At 38.3% G+C, this 21140-nt stretch overlaps 1 protein-coding gene across 2 annotated transcripts in view; it reads left to right on the top strand.

The window, feature by feature from the left end:
- PATJ (PATJ, crumbs cell polarity complex component) overlaps positions 1-21140 on the top strand; it is a 148003-nt gene that overhangs the window by 17226 nt on the left and 109637 nt on the right. For both annotated transcript variants that reach the window (XM_026853925.1, XM_026853924.1), the window contains exons 10-14: positions 3981-4057; positions 6541-6597; positions 7986-8120; positions 12035-12199; positions 13918-14043. In XM_026853925.1, coding sequence (XP_026709726.1) covers positions 3981-4057; positions 6541-6597; positions 7986-8120; positions 12035-12199; positions 13918-14043 — 560 coding nt within the window. The remainder of the gene's footprint in view (positions 1-3980; positions 4058-6540; positions 6598-7985; positions 8121-12034; positions 12200-13917; positions 14044-21140) is intronic.

Genomic DNA, 21140 nt, shown 5'->3' with positions numbered 1-21140 from the left:
TGCTATGACAGAGGCTAGAAAAGAGCAACACATGCTGTCCTGTGTCATTTACCCAGTGCTTTTTTACTGTGGAACTTTCTATGCATAAAGTATTTTCTTTTTCTACTGAAGCAAACAATATCTCTGTAGTCAGTTCCTGACTACTTGTGATTGGGTTATCTTGTGTCACAGGCTGCAGATGTCTGCCCTGATGCAAAGTGAACTTTCTGAGGAATTTGTTACCTAATACCTAGTACTGTGCAAATATGGTATATCAGTGCCAGGATCAGTTTATGCTGGGAACTAAAATTGCTTTTACCTGGCTTGAAGTTAACAAACTGTTAGTCTTGAGGTGTGTTATCTAGATATGCCTCAGTGATCCCTGTTCTGCTGATAATCAGCTTGGATCAAACTGTATTGCTGAGCCTTTTTCATAGCAGCCCCAAACTGCTTTGATGTGGATCCACTGCCTCTCGATGAATACTCCAAAGCCCTTAGTTTCAAAAGGAGTTTGTAACCAAGTTGTGTGTATACGAGTGGCTCCCCTTCAATTCCAGCGTTGTGCAAATCTCGTAATCCCCTTCCTTGGAGCCCTGTGGAGTATCGTGCAGGACTTCATTGCCTGGAATCCACAGCTGCCGGTTGGACCCATGCTGATCCCTTGCAGGGGCAGTGGAGTCTATCTGCCCTGTGTTCCCCAGTAGCATGTGTACAATGAGATTTTTCTATTCTCTTATGTATCCAAGCTCCCCTTACCCTGGAGAATACAGGATGTATTCGTGTGCACAGTGTGTCTTGGGATACCAAAATTTAAACACTGAAGACATTGTTTGTTTGTAGTTGGATACTGCCCTTGATACCATCTAGCAGTGCTGGTCTTCCTCGGGCCAGCAGGATAATGCAATGGGCATGGCTTTGAAAGGGAGTCATGAATCAGGAGCATTTAATGCAATGGTAAGCAAGTATCATTGCTTGATTACACTGTGGTTTTTCCTAGTGAAAAACCACTTTAAGTTACAAGGTTCTGCAGAAGCTTTATGCAACTATAAAATGTGTGTGTGTATATCTGTTAAACAGTTGAAATACTTAGTTGCAAATTTTACTCCTGATGAAATACGATGTATAAGATTTCACCTTGGAATAGAGTTTAATGGCCAAGTTCAAATTCCAAAGATAGGTGCTTATTTTGGACATGGTGATGGGCACTTCATTATAATGGTGCTAAAGTAAATATTGCTAATTTAAGGCTCTGACTAAACTCTGGAAATGCTTTGAGAAGTTTAATGTAAAAAGCATGTTTTATAAAATGTGTATTACTTCCCTTTAAGCCCAGTTGTGTGAAATTCTTATTAAATTGTGTTTTCTGGAGAGATATTAAATAGTAATTCTGGCCAGGCAAAACCGTGCTTAAGCAGTTCTGTTACAAAGGCAACATGGTTTAGGATGCAGTGTGCACGAGGCCTGAAACTTTCTGCTAGCAGACTAGAGGCAATTAACTTAACAGCTGCATCTGCAAGACTGCAGACTGGGCAGAACTGCTTTCTTTTGCCTTGCAGCAGTACTCAAAACCCAAAGATATGATGATGCTAGTCAGGCACTGAAAGATGGCTGGGGAAAGATATCCAACAGTAGGGCAGAGAAAGGTAGTGCATTAATAAAATGCACTAGAGCACAGTACACATCCTTGTATAGTAATTTTGTGAAACCAGGAGGAAATTGCAAGAAGAAAAGGTCCCAGATTTGAAGATGCTGGCAAATTTGACCGGGAAGGATGATTTTTACAATACACTTGTGATTTATTCTTGACGCTTGCTAATTAGAAATAAAAAACTATATGGAAGTGCAGGCAGAAGGAAGACTAAATATGTTGAAAATTGTTGCTAATGAAAGCTGTCCCTGGAAAGTGTTTTCATTTCTGAGGCCTTGCAAATTATAGAAGACGTGGTACATGTCTCAGGTTATGAGAAATCCAGCTGGATGAGAGACTAGAAACTTCCTATTAGCTGCAATGTGGAAAAAGCTGTTTGAGGAAAAAGAAGCACTTTAAGTGAACTGGGTGATACCAATGGAATTGAATATATTTAACTCAAATCCCTCTAGCCAACATATCCACAGTTCTGAGGAAGTTACAAGCAAAGACTTCAAAGTGTGTTTGAAAGAAAGGAAGGGGGAAGCTTCAAATGGAGATGTGAATCGGCACCTGCTCTGAACAACTCAAGGGTTTTGGTAACGTGTTTTGGAAGTGACAAAAAAATAAGTATTCAGCCAACTGAACACAGCTTACAGTTACTGAACTGAACTTTGAGTCTGACCCTAAGATTCATTACTTCTGGTGAACCTTAAAATCTGTATTTGGCTGCACAGGCGACTGCAGGTGCTTAGGTCCTGTGTGTTCACGCTATAACCTTGTAATAGCAGAAAAAGAGACTAATGAATTTCTGTCCCTATGTATTTTTGCAAATAGAAGGAGTAGAAAAATGCACTGCTGTTCTGGTTTTGCTACAGCTGGGAAGTAAAGATACTGATCAGCCTGCGCTTGATAAAAAGCTCACAAAGATTACTTCTCCTTAGAAATTTCAGTTAAAGGTTTCTTTTTGGTGACAGAAAGGAGTTATCTGAATTGCTGGGATCCTTGAATATCTGTATCTCCTTGGGCATAAAGGTTAAAGATTCTCTGGATATTTCCAAGTGAAATCTCAGTTGTTAGGCTCCGAGGAGTGTGGTCTCTCAGTGCAGATCAGATAGAATTTGCCTATCTGGCATGACAGAAAGGGGGTGGAAGAGATACAGCGATGGGTTATGTTGTTGTATAAGTTAATTTAAATCTTTCTTTTTAATGAGCGGAAAACAAAGTTATAAAATGATGTAATGAGGATTGTATTGCAAAGCTCATGGTTTATCTTTGCAGTCTACAAATGTGTTGAAAGCAGAGGCAGCTTGATGTCCCATTTGTGTTGGCTTTTGCTGGTAGGTAGGCTCAGAGCTTCTCTTGGTGTCTTCAAACTTCCCCCCTTGAAGGTATTTTACTCACTAGTTTGTGTGCAAAATGTGTCGTACTGAAATTTAGAATGTAAATCACAACCACATCAGCAATACTAAGTGGTCTGTGCCTTGTCTAAACATCTGACAAACTATTACAGTCGTTTGGGGGAAAAAAAAAAACAGTTTTCAGTAATTCAGACCCCAGTTGCTGCTGCTGTAGCTGCTAGATGGAATTTGCTTTCGAGCTTGATTCTTACCAGTTAAACATTGCTTCAGCTTGGAACTTTATATGTGAGCTGAGCTTCTGGATGAGGTCAAATGCAGGGCAGCCAGTCATTTTATGCTGTCTAGCTCTGTCAAATTGTCTTACATGAATGTAATACTGCCTTGGTTGCATAAGTAAGAAAGCTGAAAAGATATAAATGTCAAGATAGCCAAGTTCCCACGGAAGACTGGTTTAGAACTGGAGCTTATATTAAAGCTCATGTTACTTACTGGCCTAATTAAACTAGACAAGCCTTTATACCTGCCAAATGTATAAATAAAGTCTGTGACTGCATTGTGCTGACGCAGCCCCTCGATAACAGCAATATCTTGTCAGGTGTTTTACTTCTTAAGGGAGTTCATTTTGGTGGGAGATGATGCTTCCCTGGAGTGGCAAGCATTTTTATAGCAACAAATTATGAAGTCATGTGAAATTTGTTTTGCAGCCTGAAAGAATGATTTATTTACAGTACTATATGGTACAGAACTTGCATCTCATCAATGCAAGTATCACCTCTTCTGCTTCTCAGTTGAATAAATCACACGTTAGCAGTAGCTGACATTTTGCATTGTTTTCCTAAGAAAGATGTTTTTGGTTTGCGCTGTTTGAGAGACTCATCTTAATGCACTTTCCTTTTTGGGATTATAACCTCTAATCTTTTATTTACACTGAATTTTTACTGAAGTATTTAGAAGTAACTGTACTTCCGAATGTACAATGTGCTTGTAAATTTAATATTCACTTTCATATTTAGGAAGAGTCCCCCTCCCTTCAGCACGTGAGCTGAAATCCAAGTGGGAAAACTTGCTAGGACCTGAATACGAAGTTATGGTATGTTATCTTTCAATAAACTATGTTTAATTTATGTTATTTCTTTAAATTACAGATCTGTGAACTTAGCATTACAGACTGTTGATAGAACAGTTTAGTTTTGGAACAGATCCGTAACATCACATTTTGTTTCCCGTAACATCAAGGCTGAAATATAAGAGTGTTATGATGAGTTGTTGTTTGTTTTTTTTTTAAATTCTGTTTATATAAATACTATTGTTATACAGATAGAAGACAGGAAGAGTGATTTAAGAAAATCAACTGTCCTTTTAAATCTGCATCATAGCACCCGCACACAATACGTGACATTTTTATGATTTCATTTATGATCTATTTGTTTTATTGTGCACTGGGAAAAAAAAGGCTCAGGATAGAGCTCCTTGTGTTTCACGCAGAATCTTACAATTTTATTAGAAGAATGAAAGAATGATTTTCAAACGTGCTGGGAAAAAAGGAAGTAATTCACAGTACTGTAACTTTGTGGTGCCAGTGTTTCTTAGATATTTCTTCACTTCATATTAAATAATTGCCAGGCAAAAGATTGTTTTGATAAATTGTCATAAGGAGTTGACTGAAATTGTAACTCACTACTGCAGTGCTGTGTTAGCTAGTGAGTAGAGAGAAAAGACTCCAGCCAGTGTTCTTTCTGAAGACTTAAAAAATTCTCACCACCACCAAGAAAACGCCCTGTTTGTCTTTGCAACGCTTGTCCAGTTGATTTAGAGACACTTATTTTTACTACTTGGAGTAGCCATCGTTCCAGTCACTCGCTGGAAGATTTAAAGTAGCTTTAAGAATTGCCTTGAGAAACTCGCTTCTCTTCTTTCCATTAGCACTCCTTTAAGATCTGAAGTTCGTGTAAGATTATGTACATGATGCAATAAATCTGTTTGGCTGCCCACTTCAGTTGCTTGGTATTCCCATCCTTACATTTCAAGAGTCTGATATTACTTCCCTTAGTGCTATCACACTTCCCACAGAGGACGAAAACCTGCTTAGTTCGTGAAACCGTCCATTTCTAATTCTTCTTTAGCTGCCTCCAGTAAAATGTCAGGAATGAAAATGTTAACGATTGGTCCTTTTAAATAATAGAAGGAAACTGTTGTGGCATCCCATTTTGAAAGTCATTTTTCTGTTCTTCCTGTTCTTGTTGTCTGCACCTACCTCTGGTCTTTCTGGGCTGCATTCAGTAACAATGTTTATTTCGATGTCAGCCTGATAGTGCAATCCCTGTTTCACACTATCCTTACTCAGCTCCCAGAAAGTCACCCTGAAGGTGCCTGTAAGTTTGAGTATTCTCTCAAAAGTATTTCTCTTCGGAGCAAATAACTGTTTGAAGAGAGGGTTTGGTGTCGCTCATAGTTTCTGTGCTGCTGATTCTCTGTGGTACCAATGGAAGGTGCTGAGATTCTGCTGAAACAGAAAGAGGACCTGGAAGTCTGTACAGGGATATATGACTGTGTGGTATTTGTTGTCAGGTACCTAAATGTGAGCAGTCAGGCTGAGGAGTTACCAGTCATAGATTCATTTAGTTACAGCCAAGTGGACATGAAATAGCTTCTTTCTGTTGGGGAAAAATACCCTAACTACTGAAAAACAAGATGCTGGAAGCCCTATTTAAAATTAAGCCAAAAGAAAAAGCTGAGCTTTAGTATTATTTCATAGATACTTTGTTAAACTAGAATTTTCCAAAGGAGTCTGAAGTTACCTGTTTTTTTGCAAGGCTATAGGTTTTCCAAATCTAACAAGTATATCAATCCTCCCAAACATATTCAACTGTCCCAAACTCCAACTCTGGGGCATAGATCACCACAGATGTCATCTTATTACATTTAAAATTGGAATAAATAACCTTCTGAGGTTACAGATAAATAAATAGTAGTCAAGAAGAACATTACAAGAAAACAGTGGTGAACATCAGAATTTTATTAATATTTTTAAAATGTAAACGTAATGAAGGGATTTCTTGTCACTCTTTTCAATACTCCACTTTGCATTCAAATCTGGAAATTAAACTCGTGTATTTCATTTCTAGCATGTATTTCATGCTAGAAACTTGCTGCAGAAGATGGTGGTTTAGTCTAGATGTTAGATGGCTGTACTATAGCCTGAAGTAATAACTTAAACTATTGTACTTTTCAGATTCTGATTGGCAAGTCAGTATTTGGGTATTTGTGTCAAACATAATGGCATTTTGTTCTTATACAGGATTACTGAACTTGACTGAAATTGGCACTTGGGCTTTGGGAATAGAATAATATTGGAGTCTGCTAATAGTGCATAATCACCACATTCCTAGTTGTAAATGTTCTGTGTCTGAAAGATTTTTTTTTCCTAACATTTGTTTAAAATTATTTTGCATCAATGTGACTTTGTTTAAGTACAGTTCATTTTGCTCATCATTTTTTTTTTCCAGAATTCATCATTCTGGTAATGTCTTTATTGTCCCGCTATTTAAAAATGTTACGATGTACAATTTTTAGGTTGTGAATGTGGATACACCCATTACAGATGATTCAGAGCTCCAGAAGTACTCGAAGGTATGACTTACATGATGGTTTCCTTCATGGTATATGTTGGCAGGGTAATCCCAGGAGGACATGACACAATTTTGGATTTATGTGTTCAGGAAATTTAGTGCCTTTGACTCCATCTTTCTCTTCCAAAAAAAAAGGCTACCAATATTCTGCTTGTCTTCTGGACTGGTCCAATACCTTCTCATAGCATGGGCAGACAAAGATTTTAATATACACACACACCTCTAAACAAAACAAAAAAACCCTCAAAACCCAAACCATGCATATACGCCTCAAATTTGGGGCTGCTTAATTGCATTGAAATTCAGTTGTTGAAATCCAGAGGTTGAGAGTCTGCTGAACAATGTCATCGTCCTGCACAGGAGTTTCCCATAGTGATCCGTTTAATTGAAATGGTCAGAGCTGAAATTAATTTCAGACTTTCAAGGCTTTTGAGAGATTTTTTTCAATATATGTATGTTAATGTTGTACAAATGAAGTTTGTGAAGGTGATGCATTTATATACTTGTGGAGCTGTCTCAGTGAAGAAAGGCCATAACCTCATGATGAGACATGGGTGTGAGGGAATGTTGAGAATGGGTGTTTGAGAATGTTGAGAATTGAATGTTGGGAATGGATTGCTCCTTTTACTTGAATATCCAGAATTAATCTGGAACCAGAAGGATAGTCAGTGTTTCAATTTAAGTAATAAAAAGCCAGAAAATGGCCACACTGAAGGAGCAGATACTCCTGATCATCTCTTCTTTCCAATGTTGCTATGATTTCTGCTGTCTTGTCTGGATAGCATATCAGTTCTGTGCTAGTCTTCCTAATATTAGCAGACCTAGGACACTAATGGTTGGAGGCCCCCAGGAGAAAAAATCCAATTTAAGGAGGCCCACTGGGAAAAGTGGAGGCCCCCTAACACCAAATCAGTCATTTCACCTTGCAGAAACAGGGATGCCAGTATTATTAGCTATTTGCAGAGGATGTTTCATGGATATTTTTCCTACCTCAAAGCAGTGTAGCTCCTGAAGGAGTAAGGCAGCTGTTCTTGTGATGAATTTTCATGGTGATTATGGAATGTCTTTCAGTTTTGTTGAAAATTCACCTTTTTGATAGGATAGACTTCAGGTGTTACCCTGCTCTGCATTTTTTCCACGATGGTAACCTTATTTAAGAATACAGTTCAAATATTTTTTTTTTCCCCAAAGGGCAAATTGGTTGTTTTTATTTGTGCAAACAGTTTGCATAGAGATATTATGGACACTTGTGCCATAACGCAGATGATGTCAGTATAAAGACAGTCCTTTTACTGTGTGCTTAGTTTAATTTGGTGAGCTACTGAATCCTAAATATATTGTGGTAGATAAAAGACATATACATTCTCAGCCATACTTATCTTTTGGCAGCTATTACCCATCCACACTTTGAGATTAGGAGTTGAGCTCGATACGTTTGATGGACATCATTATATATCATCAATTGCTTCAGACGGTCCAGCTGCAACACTTGGTCTTCTGCAGCTGGAGGATGAACTTCTGGAGGTAAAAAATACCCCCCCTCCCCCAAAAAAATAGAACTGATATATTTCCTGTTTGCTTAGGCTTCTTAAAAATGCTTGTATTAAATTCTGCTTTGACTGCTGTGTGTGCAATAGTAGTATTCAAGAGTTGGTTATGGAAGCAGTTGAGAGTGGCGCTTTGGAAGTCAGATTGATTTTCTTCACTGTTTCATTCCTACCTTACAGACAAAATGTCAAATTCTTGTGACCTCTTAGTAACTTCATGGGCTTTTTTTCCTGAAATGATTTAAGAAGAGTATCAAGAGTTATAGGGGCATAGATAACATTTGTGTTGAATATATCTGTAGTCCTTTAACTCAGTCTTTTGAGCAATTTGGCGTTAGCTTTTGTGGTGGATAATCTTTCTTCATATTTGTCACTTGTAAAAAATTTACAACAGTCTCAGGACTAGTGGTTCCTGTTACACATTATACCTTGCTTGTTGAGTGTTGAAAAACATTTATGTGTGTAGAGGTAGTACATCAATTTGTTTAAATATGTATAAAGAAGTATTGGGACAGCTTTGAAGTTATCGGAATCAGGCCAGACCTATTTCCTTAGGAAAAATATTTATTTGATAGTATCAAAATAATACCTATTTTGTGTGTGTGCATATATGTATACCTATCTGTATCTCAGCCTGCAAGTGAAAAGACATTAATTTCCTACTGAATGCTTCCTCTTTGTGGAATATTTTGGATTTGAACGTTTTTTAGTGGATGCAAAGAACATTCACTTGACATCAGTGGGAACAGAATTAGGCCTTCTGAAAGATTAATTTGTTAGGTGCAGAGCTCTCTTTAGAGCTCTCTTGCTTTTACTTGTTGTTCACCCTGTAACATCAAAAATTCATACTGGTATCACTAAAACCTAAAACATTTTCTTCAGTTATTGCTTAATGGAGGAAATCTTGATTCCTAAAGGAAGGGATTAATGGAATACTGGAAGTGTTGTTTAAATTCCTTGGCCACTAAACAAAAAATAGTATACAAAAAGCAATAATACAGTGCTGTAGAGTAACTTAGGAAACTTTAATTGTATATATTTAACAGTTTTACTTATTACTGTGTACTTACAATTAAGTTCACAGATATGTCCAGACCTAGTGAGCATAAATTTTTTTTCTACTCTGTAGCTGGAAAAAAACCCCAACAAAATAAAAATGTGCTCCGGGGCTAAAGCTATATATGCCAGGTTTAGCCCAGAGTATGTTTTTGCAGCCAAGTTATAAATCCCCTTAAGTAGGGGTTTGCAATGGAAAAAGTGACAGCCCCATTCTGCAAACAAGCAGCTCTACCTGGGCCTGATACAGTTGGGATTAAAATGTGATCAGCAAGGAATTTTTTTTTTAATATATAGTGAGGTTGAACGTTGATTATTTTTAATGACGTGTTTGAATTACGATAGAAAGCACGGTATTTTCTTCCCACCCCCATCCCCCAACTTTAGCTAATTTCATTGTGTTCATTTTGAGGAGTAAATTGCTTCCTTGTGTCCTTCTAGTTTTCTTACACAATTTCACTCGCTCCTATTTGATGGCACAATTAACTGGAGAGGTGTGGTGAATGAATGGGGTGTAGGGCACCTTGCGTGTTTAGAGGCCGATTTCTAGCAGCTGCAAAAGAAGAAACGGGAGTCCCCAGGTCCTCCTGTAGCTCTTTTCCATCAATCACAGTATGCTGAGAAGTGCCAGTAACTTTCCACCACACCGCCACTCTCAATGCATTAAAAAATCCTTACGCATAGATATTTCTGCTTAAATAATTAACTAATGGATTAGCCTGATAGCTCAGCAGTTGCTGTAATTCTTACAGAAAAAAACCCATAGCAGTTCATCTTACCATGTTGGAGGCTGGTTACACCATTTTGAATTTTTCTCCTTGGCTGGGTTATGGCATGAGAGGAACTCTGTGTTTCTCACAGTATAAGCTCTATTTACACTGTAAAAAGCACAAATGAAAAAGTTGGGAAGAAGAAGAGTTGATCAGGAAGAAAATAGTGGCTAAAGTGACATTGCTGTGTAGTCTTGCACAAGATTGAGTCCCTCTAAAGAACAAAGAGATCTCAGAAGTATACAGTGAGGTTCTGCCTCAAGTAACAGGGTGTGTACATGTATATTTATTTACATGCTGCGTTTTCTAGGATCAAATGTGGGTTCATCTACATTAGCACTGCAGTAAGTGTTGAAGAGAATCTTCAGATATCCCCTCTTACTGTGCTTTGGTTCATGTTGTGGAGCGGTCTTGGATGATGTGTACAGGATTCTTAAACCAGTGCTTGCACTCCAGGGACTTTGGACATTTGGTCATGAGAGCAGACTTGAGGTAGCCTGAAAGAAATCCCTGAAACACGGGAGGTGTTGGGATTGAGTCCATAGCACTGATGGGTTAAACCCTGCTCTTTGGGGTGCGCTGCTGCTCAGCGGAGAGGATGATCCCATCTGTGGCACCTACTGATGTTCTGCTTTCCTCGTATTTAAGAGTACTGCTATGGTGCCCTCATGATACTGCAGGTTATAAAATACACAAAAGAGGATGAACCACTGGAGTTTTACTTTCCTAAGGAAGTACAACTGCAGTATCCCAGTTTTAAATAAGCATTTTTTCCTTTCCTCCTCCTTTCCTCCTCCTTTCCTCCTCCTTTCCTCCTCCTTTCCTCCTCCTTTCCTCCTCCTTTCCTCCTCCTTTCCTCCTCCTTTCCTCCTCCTTTCCTCCTCCTTTCCTCCTCCTTTCCTCCTCCTTTCCTCCTCCTTTCCTCCTCCTTTCCTCCTCCTTTCCTCCTCCTTTCCTCCTCCTTTCCTCCTCCTTTCCTCCTCCTTTCCTCCTCCTTTCCTCCTCCTTTCCTCCTCCTTTCCTCCTCCTTTCCTCCTCCTTTCCTCCTCCTTTCCTCCTCCTTTCCTCCTCCTTTCCTCCTCCTTTCCTCCTCCTTTCCTCCTCCTTTCCTCCTCCTTTCCTCCTCCTTTCCTCCTCCTTTCCTCCTCCTTTCCTCCTCCTTTCCTCCTCCTTTCCTCCTCCTTTCCTCCTCCTTTCCTCCTCCTTTCCTCCTCCTTTCCTCCTCCTTTCCTCCTCCTTTCCTCCTCCTTTCCTCCTCCTTTCCTCCTCCTTTCCTCCTCCTTTCCTCCTCCTTTCCTCCTCCTTTCCTCCTCCTTTCCTCCTCCTTTCCTCCTCCTTTCCTCCTCCTTTCCTCCTCCTTTCCTCCTCCTTTCCTCCCTTTTTCTTTTCTCAAGTCTGTGGTTTAAAACATCCATTAACAATGCCTTGGGCTCTTCTGTTGTCACTCAGGATCTAAAGCTTATGGGATGGTAAGCTTTGACCCTTGTCAGTGTTCTCTGATTCATCGCTTACTGTAATTGTATTTTTTACTATATAAACATTCTTACCTGTCTTCTGTAGGTCTATTTTAGTTTCAATCATTTTGTTACATTTTAAACAACTGACAAAGATGTACTAGTTGTAACTTCAAGGTTTTGATTAGAGCTCAAAATCTGTGTATTCCCAAAATATTTTTGAATTTTTTTTTTTTTAAATTCAAACACATGCTAAAAAAAAAAATCCCTAACAAAGAAACAGGTGAGAATGAAATAACAATGCTAGGAAAGATTTAGGCTAGGAAAAGGAGTGAGCAGAAAACAAGTTAGAGGAAGCTGAAGAGAGCAGAGACGTGGTGTAGCAGTCAGTAGTCACAAGATCTTGAAGATGAAGTCTAAGTCTTACAGTAATGTATGTATACTTCAGAAGCATATATTAATAAAACTGCAAGGTTTGCCAAAATCCCTAGGTAAAGTTAGACTTCCACATTCAGCTGGGAGAAGACGTACGCAAAAAAAGTAATAAAAGAATCTGGTTGGTATCCTTTTAATTATCTTAGCATGGATATGTGTTTCCCCCTTCTGTGTAGGTAAATGGAGTTCAGCTATATGGAAAATCACGCCGAGAGGCAATCACTTTTCTAAAAGAAGTGCCACCCCCATTTACACTGGTTTGCTGCCGGCGACTTTTTGATGATGGCAGCGAGTCTCTTGTGGATGAACCCACCGTGAGAGGTTCCCCTCCAGAACAAAAGGTAGACTTCCCATGTCATTCAGTTGTGTAAAAGGACAATAACTTTTTGAAAAAGTGCATACATTTCTGAGAAAGAGATTTAGCTTTTTAAAGACAGTGTTTCTGTTTTGCTTTTTCTGTTCAATCCAGACGACTTTTCAGTCTTAAATAACATTTCCTAAAATATATAGTTATACGAGGCAGTTTTGTATTAAATTGTCATATAAAGCTGCCTTGGCTATTCACTTTGGGCTCATAAGGGACAGCTGGTGTTTCAGTGAAAGATAGTTCATGTTTGCAGCACTGGTACTTTTACTACAGTTTATACAGGTTGGTCATGAGAAACTTCATTGTACTATAAATACAAGGTAGGTAAATCACCGAGCTCGCATGCTGACTGTGTACATCCTATTCATCATTCTTGCACTTAATAGGTGAGTGAGAGCTCTGAATTATACTAAATCACATCCTTGCCACCATTAGCTGATTACTTCCATGTTCTGAGTGGGTTTTTATAGAACTGGAAAAAAATGAAACTTAATGTTTCTTTCCATTGCAGAAGCTTTAAAGTCTCAAACTAAATCTCAACACTTGTAATGGTCGTTCCTATTTCTAAAAAGTATTTACACCTTGACTTCTCATCTTTTCTGAGATTTTCTGATCTAATTTCCTCTAAGGTGGTGAGTTAAACAAGAAGTATGGTTGTTTCATGGAAGAATAAGGTGTACAGTATTATACCTTTTAGTAAAAGGCCCTTTCTGTTGCAATAGCACTTGTTCCACTGTGGTTTTTAATGTTGCATTTTACTGAACATTTTCCCTGTGCATCCTGGTTGCATGTCCGTTCTGTGTTGCACATCTTTGCCATAAGGTGATACTGTGTGAACAGAGGTTGCCTTCTCCTTAGAGCAATCTCACAATATTTCTGCTTTCTTTTGTCAAAAGTATCAAGAAAGAGTGTGTAGAAGAAAAATTTCTTAATTTTGCCTCATGGCAGTGCTCTGTGAAATAGACATATTTGTCCAAAGAAATAAAGTTAAATCAGTGTGAAATAAATGGGTACAAGATTTTATTTTTTTTCTTGGGACATCATACATTGATAACTTTGCAAAGATTGCATTTATGAAATAGCAGTAAAACACGCATTTTAAGTTAGGCAACAAAAGATGCCTTTTTGGCAGATGTATTTGTGAAGCTGTCCTTACTCAACAAAATCGGGTAACTATACCTCTTTCTTTTATACCTTGGCACAAAAATTGTGAAAGAAGCTGCTTTTTCAAATTGGATACTATTTTTACAGTTAGAATATAAGAATTTTTTTGTTTGCATATTTAATGCCACAAGTATCAGGTGTGCCTGATCATCTGGTCTTTCTATTAGCTGTCTGTGGTGAAATCTTTTATGCTAAGATATTTATTTTTCTTTTATGCATCTAATGGGACAGCTGAAGTTCATCAACATGTAGCAGGTTAGTAATATTATAACAACTAATTTGATTAGTACATGGGTATTTGTATGCCAGGTTGGGCTCTGATGCTCAAGACATGTAGGCATAGTCCCAGGGGAGTATCCAAGGCAGCAAGCTGGAGAAAGCTGGATGCATAATGTTTAATGAAGTTGTAATTCCACAAAAGGTCATATTTTAGGGCTTGTATGAGCCATTACTAATCAAAATATTGAAGGAATAGTGTTTGTAAAGCACTGAAAGAATAGTGTTTTAACCAGAGCTTTTATTTTTCAGGTGAAACCTGAGGAAGACATTAATCCTGAGGAGGAAGGGGAATTAGCATTATGGTCTCCTGATGTGAAGGTTATTGAACTGGAGAAGGACAAAAATGGTTTAGGATTCAGCATTTTAGACTATCAGGTATACTTTTCTGTATAACTAAATACTAAAAATCCCTTTGATCCTTTATCTCACATGGTGCCTTAAAGTTGTTTGTGATGTTGATTACTGGGTAACTGACTTAGCACTTAGGCTTAGAAACTGTGTAGGGAAAAGTAATTTATTTTGAGGCCAACTCTGTGAATTACAGTATAGTGCTTGTCCCAGACTAGTCTGACTATTGGACATGATAAAGTGCAAAATCTTGAATCAAACTCCACCTCCTAACTGAGTGCTGGGGGGAGGTTGGTTTTTGGTTTATTTTGTTTTAACTTGGAATGACTTTTTAACTATGAGAGTGGCAAGCAAACTTTCTTAGGTATTGGAACATCATTTCCTACGTACCGAATTTAATGAGTCTTTTACTTTTTCTCCCCTCACTGCCTCAAATCACCTTTCATTTATAAATAGAGTATAGACTTGTGCTGGTCTGTGATCTGTGGTTTCACTCAAGCCATGGAAATACTCACTCAGGCTTCAAATAAAGCCATGAAAAGTAGAGTTTGCAGAGGGAGCTTTACCAGGACTGTCCTTCACAGTCAAAAGGGACCATTGGGGCTGACAGATGACTCAGTGTTGCCAACTCAAGTTTCTGTAAACACAAATTTGCTTTAATACATTAATTTATTAGTACAAGAATAGAGATTAAAGAACCTAGTTAATGATTTTTTACTTATGCTTCTCTGCTTTAACTATTAAACCAGTATGCCAGACATACAGTCAGAATTTTGGGGGTGAGGGGCAGCAGGGAGGAAGCTGACTTTCAGGAGTCATTCGTAGTTTAAAATTTGATTTCTCCAGGAAGAACCATTTTGGGGAGGATTATATACTTAATTGTTAAACTCCTTAAAAATCAACTGACAAGTCTTTAATTGGGGGAAAATTCTAATAAAATTAATGAATCCTTCTTTCAGAATATTGGCTTAAATTAAATATATAGAAACTTTCAAAATCTTTACTCAGAATGAAATGTTCTTCATGTTTCTAGTCGACGTGATATATTTTTAAACCTCTAGCCATCATATTTATAAGGAAATAAAATAGCTGGATCGCTTTTCATAATAATATACACATCACATCTGAATACTGCCTAAGCGTTGCAGTTTAATAAAATGTGTTCAACTGTTGTGCATAAATGTCTAGTGATATAAAATTCACTTTTTGATACAATAAGGCATGAATTGGGAATGAATTAGAATAAAAAATATTGGAAGTATTATGCAAAACTGTTAATTCTATATTTTACCAGTGTGATTTAAGATTACTGAAAATAGATCCTGTTAGTCATTTTCGCTGACACATGTTGTGTTGCAGTGCCAGCTTTACTGTAGAGTTGCTAGGAGTCTTTACAGAGCAGTAATACACAGATTTGCTTTTAAGTTCTCATATAATCAGAATTAATGAAGGCTTTAATAACAGGCTTTTTATTTACTTATTCGCAGATGCAAATACATGAGCAATGTTGTGGTACTTTCAGCTAAATTTAAATACATTCTAATCAATTCTAAATGAGTGGTAAACCACTTAATCTCAGATCTTTATAATTTCAAGATATTTATGTATAAAGTATGCTCTTTTGTTTGGGATTTGCCTCTCAGATCTTTTACACTTTTCATCATCTGCAGATTAATTTTTATAGAGAGATATCTGTGACTGTGTGTATGTTTATGTAAATACATCCATCACATTCTTGAGTGCAGGGCAAAGAAAATAAATAATTGTCCATGCTAGATTGGAGTCTGGGAAGAAAAAGTATGTGGTTCCTGGGAGACTGTTTAGAATTCTTAAAGCAGATTTGCTGAGAAGCACAAAATTACAGTGAAGTGTTTAATTGTGGCTTAAAGGACCTGGAGACCTAACTCTGTTTTCTATATTTCTTTTTGCAATTTTACCCTTCTTTAAAAAATGAAAGTTGTTTTCTTAGGCACATACTCTGTTTTGCAATAAAAGGTTCAAGCCTTATAATGGCAAATGACACTACCTTCACTATATATCCACTGTTGATTTTGCTCTTTTTGAATAATCATGAGGTGGGGGTTTTTTGACTTTTTTTTTTTTTAATGAAGATAGTCATTGACAAGTGGCTTGGCTTCATGGCTCGGTGCATCAGTGAGAAACCATCGTTTCTAGGCTCCCATTAGTGTTAATGGAGATAAGGTGGAAAGGAAAATACTTTTTAAGAGGTGATTCTGAGCAGAAGATCTATTTGTGGCGCTCCTAATTACACACATAAGGACTGACTCTGTTACAGAAGTTTAAGGAAACTTTGGTGTTATTGTACCCAACTTGGAGGTGACTATATTCTGGGTTTTAAAGATCAAATTATTTCTGTAGCGGTTGGCTGAAATGTCACTTCAGAAATACTGGTAGGACTTCAGAAAGATAAGCAGGAATACTGAGGTAACAGTACAAGGAAAAAAAAAAAAAACCACGGTGGTGCACTATTATTCCACCTTACTTTGCCCCCACATCAAGGTATGATAACATCTTTGAAAGGCTACTGCAGTACCAATCTATGCCAGCCCATTTCAGTTGATTCTTGTGAGAGACTGGCGACTGTTATCTGCAGTATTTAAGAACCCCTGAAATCCAGCTCATACAGACGTGTTCATTTATGACAGTGAGCAATGCCAGATGGGCTGCAGAAGTGGAAGAATGCTAAGCAGTTAGAGACCAGGCTGCTTTACGGTGCTGTGAAAGTGTCTTCCTACTGCTTCCCATTTCTGTTTGGTATTTGTTTTAAAGCGCAAGGCATTTTACTTTTCCATCTTAATTCTGATTACAGAATTGGAGGTGGTGATGAATACTCTTGTGGTATATGATTTATACTACTTGCCATTTGGGTTTTTTTCAAAACTGACTACATACTTGATGTAAAGGATATTGTACCTCAGTTGTCTAAAATGTTGTGAATCCTGAGTCACGCTCTGAAAAACAGTATTAATAAAAACTCTTTGTGAGGTATAATAGGAATCTGACTACGTAGAAAACTGAATGCTGAGATCGAGAAATTATTACCCTGGTATATTAATTTTTAATGGGCTATCTTTCTAATAATGTTTCATCTATCAAATAAATGATAAGCATATCCCAAGTGACTTGCAGGATATTCCCAGAAATGTACAAGCATAATTCCAATGACTATATATTTTCATGAACTAATTACAAATTAATTATACCAATTATGCATAATCAATAGTATTTCTACTTTGTCCTGTGTTTTCTTTTGTCTGTCTTTAGGGATTTAAATACTTAAAATTTTTTTTTTTTTTTTTTTTATTTTAATAAGGTCCTCTTGGAAGGCCTGTATATGTATTCCTAAAACTTTGGGACACCATTAGAGAAATAGAGTAGACTTACCTCTTTGCTTTAACAGGACTGTATTTATATAGAATACTGTTCAGCTTCCCATGATCACTATGTATCTTTTTTTCCATTTGCTGAATGTCCTAATTTGTAATTATGTGGTAGGAAATCTAAAATCTTTGGGACTGCTGCTCTGCTAGCAAGATCAATACCAGGCGAGAGGGGAGGTGGATAGGGTATTCTTGAAATGATTGGTTTCACTGGACTTTTTTTCTCCTAGTGTAACGTCTTATTTAAATAAGAAACATTGAAAAGGTCTTAAAATGAAATCTTCCATGTATTTTTTCTATTGTCCCCACTGTTTTGGGATCTTGTCAAAGCTCTTAGGCTAGGCATTGCTTTTTCTTGATAATGCTCAGATGAAAAACCTGCAGGAGGAGAGGCAGCAGCAGCCGTGCCCGTAGGCTCTGTGTGTGGTGTGCTTCCTTCAGCTGATAACGCATCCTGCTCAGCAGAGACCTGAGGAGCAGTATTGCCTTGCTGGTGATTCTATCTTAAACCGGGACCCCTACCCCCCTTTTGGCCATTAAAAAGGTGTGCTGTTTGGTCTTCTGGCCAACTTCTCCGTGAAGTAATATACTCTACCTCCCTTAATTTCCTTGTAATTTCACTTGGAGGAGTTGCTCTCTTTTTCACCTCCTAACTAACTTTTATGTAGTGTTGCTGGCACAGTTAGCGGCAAGTATGTTTTGATGGTGAATGAGGGACCTAGTACATGTAGAGTGCTTTGGGATCATCTGTGATGCAAGGGGCTACGGTAAGCATATTTATTGTTCTTTGTCAATAGACGTGAAAGTATCCAGCTTAACAATAACTTTGTCTGGCCTGAAGCTAAACCTCCTAGCCAGCAAGTCAAGAGCTAAGCCATTGTTATTGAGACCAATCCTTTTTCTTAGAAAGAAATTAAAATGGAAGAAGGGGGCATGATATGTCATCAGGTTAAAATAGAGGAGAAATGCTGTATAAAAATGACAGCGATCCCAGGGTGTTAGAGCAAGAGGAAAGAAAAGTCACACAAGATGAAGACTTCTGGAGAAAAAGAAGAGATCACAATAATATAAAAGGTTCTTTGATTGGCCCTGAAACAGTGTTTACCAAAGACCTGCTGCATGCAGGCCAACAGATCCCGTCAGTAATGTTTTACAGAAATATTGGAAAAACCACAGGTAGCTGAATTGCAGATTTCTTGAGGCAGTATTGACCAGAAGGTAACTTGAATGGTCTGATGAGCTTTTATCAAATTAAGCAAAAAGCTGAATGGACTTTATGTGGAGCTTAATTTAGTGTGCTTTGAAGTCAGAGTATTTTAAAGTGACTGTTTCAAAGTGCGTGAAACTAGAGAGGGTGAGGGTTGGGTTAGAGAGGATTGATGGTTTACACAGCTCTTAGGATGCCTGTGAGAGGCTGTTTCTCTCTGTGCTGGAAAGGTTAGTCCCCTCTCTCCAGCCCCTTTTGCACAGTACCAGCTGCCCTACAGACCTGTGGGGCTGTAGGAACTCATGGACTCACCTCCTCCAAGTGGTCCTTGCCAACGTGGGTATAAATATCTACCCATCCCCAGAAGCAGTAACGGGCATTTGTTCTGAACTTCATATACTCAGACCTGAAACAGCATGAAGGGTGCCCACCTTCATCAGCCTGGGTCAGTGCCTAAGGGGTTCTTACTGTAGTCCAGCAATAGGAACTCCACAGCTGCCTTATTCCTGGGCTTATCTTGGTTATCATTAGCAATTTTTTTCTTACCATTGAACTTTTTTTTTTTTTTCTGCACATTCAGCAGGTTACATTTTGTCCTTCTCCCAGGGAGCATGGGAAACAATTGTTTTCTTTTTTATAACAAAATCACTGCATAGTCATTCACGGCAGGAAGTGAAGCAATTTAAGCGTCTCCAAATATCTTTCCTCTTTTTCTTTATGCCCCAAACAAACAGGCTCCAGATGTAGAGTTACAAAAAAGCAAACTGACTTCTTATTTGTAAATGTTGGTATTCAACTAGATGATATTTTTTTTCTTTCTTGGACTGTTCAACAGAGAGATGCGGGGCTGGAATGCTTTGACATGTTGCTGGCTAAATGTTTGCCCTCTTGTGATAATTTGAGCTTTGTCTGTCTTGTGATAAGTTTGTTATGAACAAAGAACCATATTCACGTCCTTGTTAAGCACATTTTCACCTGATCATGTGATGGAAACCTGTGGCTTACTGGCAAAAGCTCCACAGCTGTATTAAAAAGCAGTTTTACAATGGCTATCAGCTTGGTACTGGGAAAACTGATAAAGGCAGCTTTTCTCCCATCTCTACAACCCATCCACATTCATTAACATCAAAGTTCTATAAGCCTCAGTACCAACTGTGTTGGTACTCATCTCACGGAGGATTTGCTTCTCTCCCCCTATGGGAAAGTTCTGCATCCTTTAAATCATATTAAGCTGCTTCATTTGGAAAATAATTCCTAATAGTGTGTCATGAATTGAATTCAATATAGCTTTTTGAAAAATTCTCTTGGAGTTCAGCTTAAATACTACTTTTCAGGACCGAAGAGCTGGTGAATGCAATTGAGCACATTCCTGGTAAAGTTTCTAGGGCGTTCGTGATTAGTGGTTTCCAAAACCTCAGTGCAGCAGTACTAAAAGCATTGGGAGACCAGAAACCACTTTAATAAGAAATCAAAGAGACTGTGTATCTCAGCATGAGATACAGACAGATACACAGGAATAGCTTGCTGAGGTAGGGAAGATGGATGCAGGACGTCACGTTAGGGCTTGAGTATGCCCTGATGCTGGGCTGGGCAGGGGGGGCATCACTCTGCCTCTAAGTGAGAAGTTGGGAAGGAATCTCATGTACAGAGTGGAGTGGCGTGTCCTGGGGACAGCCCTCCTGTCTTACGTGAGCTGCAACAGCCAGTGCTCTGGACAATACCTGAGTTTACAGAGAGACTGGAGCATTACTGAGAACATCTGTTTTTCTTTGGTTTGTCGCATATCCTTAAAATAAATGCTAAGCAGTATTATTATTAACCTTTAGAAATGTTTTCCCTATTCCCCCAAATTCTACAATCTGGTTGTTCTTTTTCATTTCCTGCTAGGAAGAATAGCTTTTAATAAAAACAAAAAACCCCAAACCAAAGAAATTCATTATTATTCCACAGATGTCTTCTGCCTGCAAGAGAAGGCGAGAATTTAAAGGGACAAAACTGTAGCTAGATTTTCTGCTAAAACACTTGGCAAATCTCAGCAAGGCTAAGATAATGTAGATGAGACTAGAGGAAACTCTGAAAATGAGTGCTGCTTACCTAAAAGCTGCGCTAGTCTTTCAGAGAGCATGTGGAGATGATGGAGCAATGGGCGTGTAAAGGCTCGATCCAGACAGCTTCAAATCTGTTGTTCTGAACCGATGAGGTTTGAGGTATGTGTTGGTGCTGATGGATAAGCCTGAAGAATTCTGAAAACTCAGGGAAGTTATGAGGTATTTTGTTTTCTTAATACCTCACCCTTCTGGAGGATGCTGCTCCCCAAATGCAAATAGTACTATTGCACTTGGAGTTTTTCTGTCTGTTCTCACTGCGTTTCGCAGTAGCCTTAAAATTCTCAGCAACCTTTTTGCCTCATCTTCTGTCTTCTTCACCATCCATACTGTTGCAAGTCATCTTCAGGCCAAGTCACTGTTTGCAGATCCTTGTTGCAAAAAACAGCCTGTCCTGTCTTCCCCCACAGA

Source organism: Athene cunicularia (assembly GCF_003259725.1).
Source record: "Athene cunicularia isolate RWA chromosome 8 unlocalized genomic scaffold, athCun1 chr8_part1, whole genome shotgun sequence".
In the NCBI taxonomy this organism is placed as follows: Eukaryota; Metazoa; Chordata; class Aves; order Strigiformes; family Strigidae; genus Athene; species Athene cunicularia.
The sequence above is the reverse complement of the archived record's forward strand: the minus strand, read 5'-3'. Positions and strand labels throughout refer to the sequence as shown.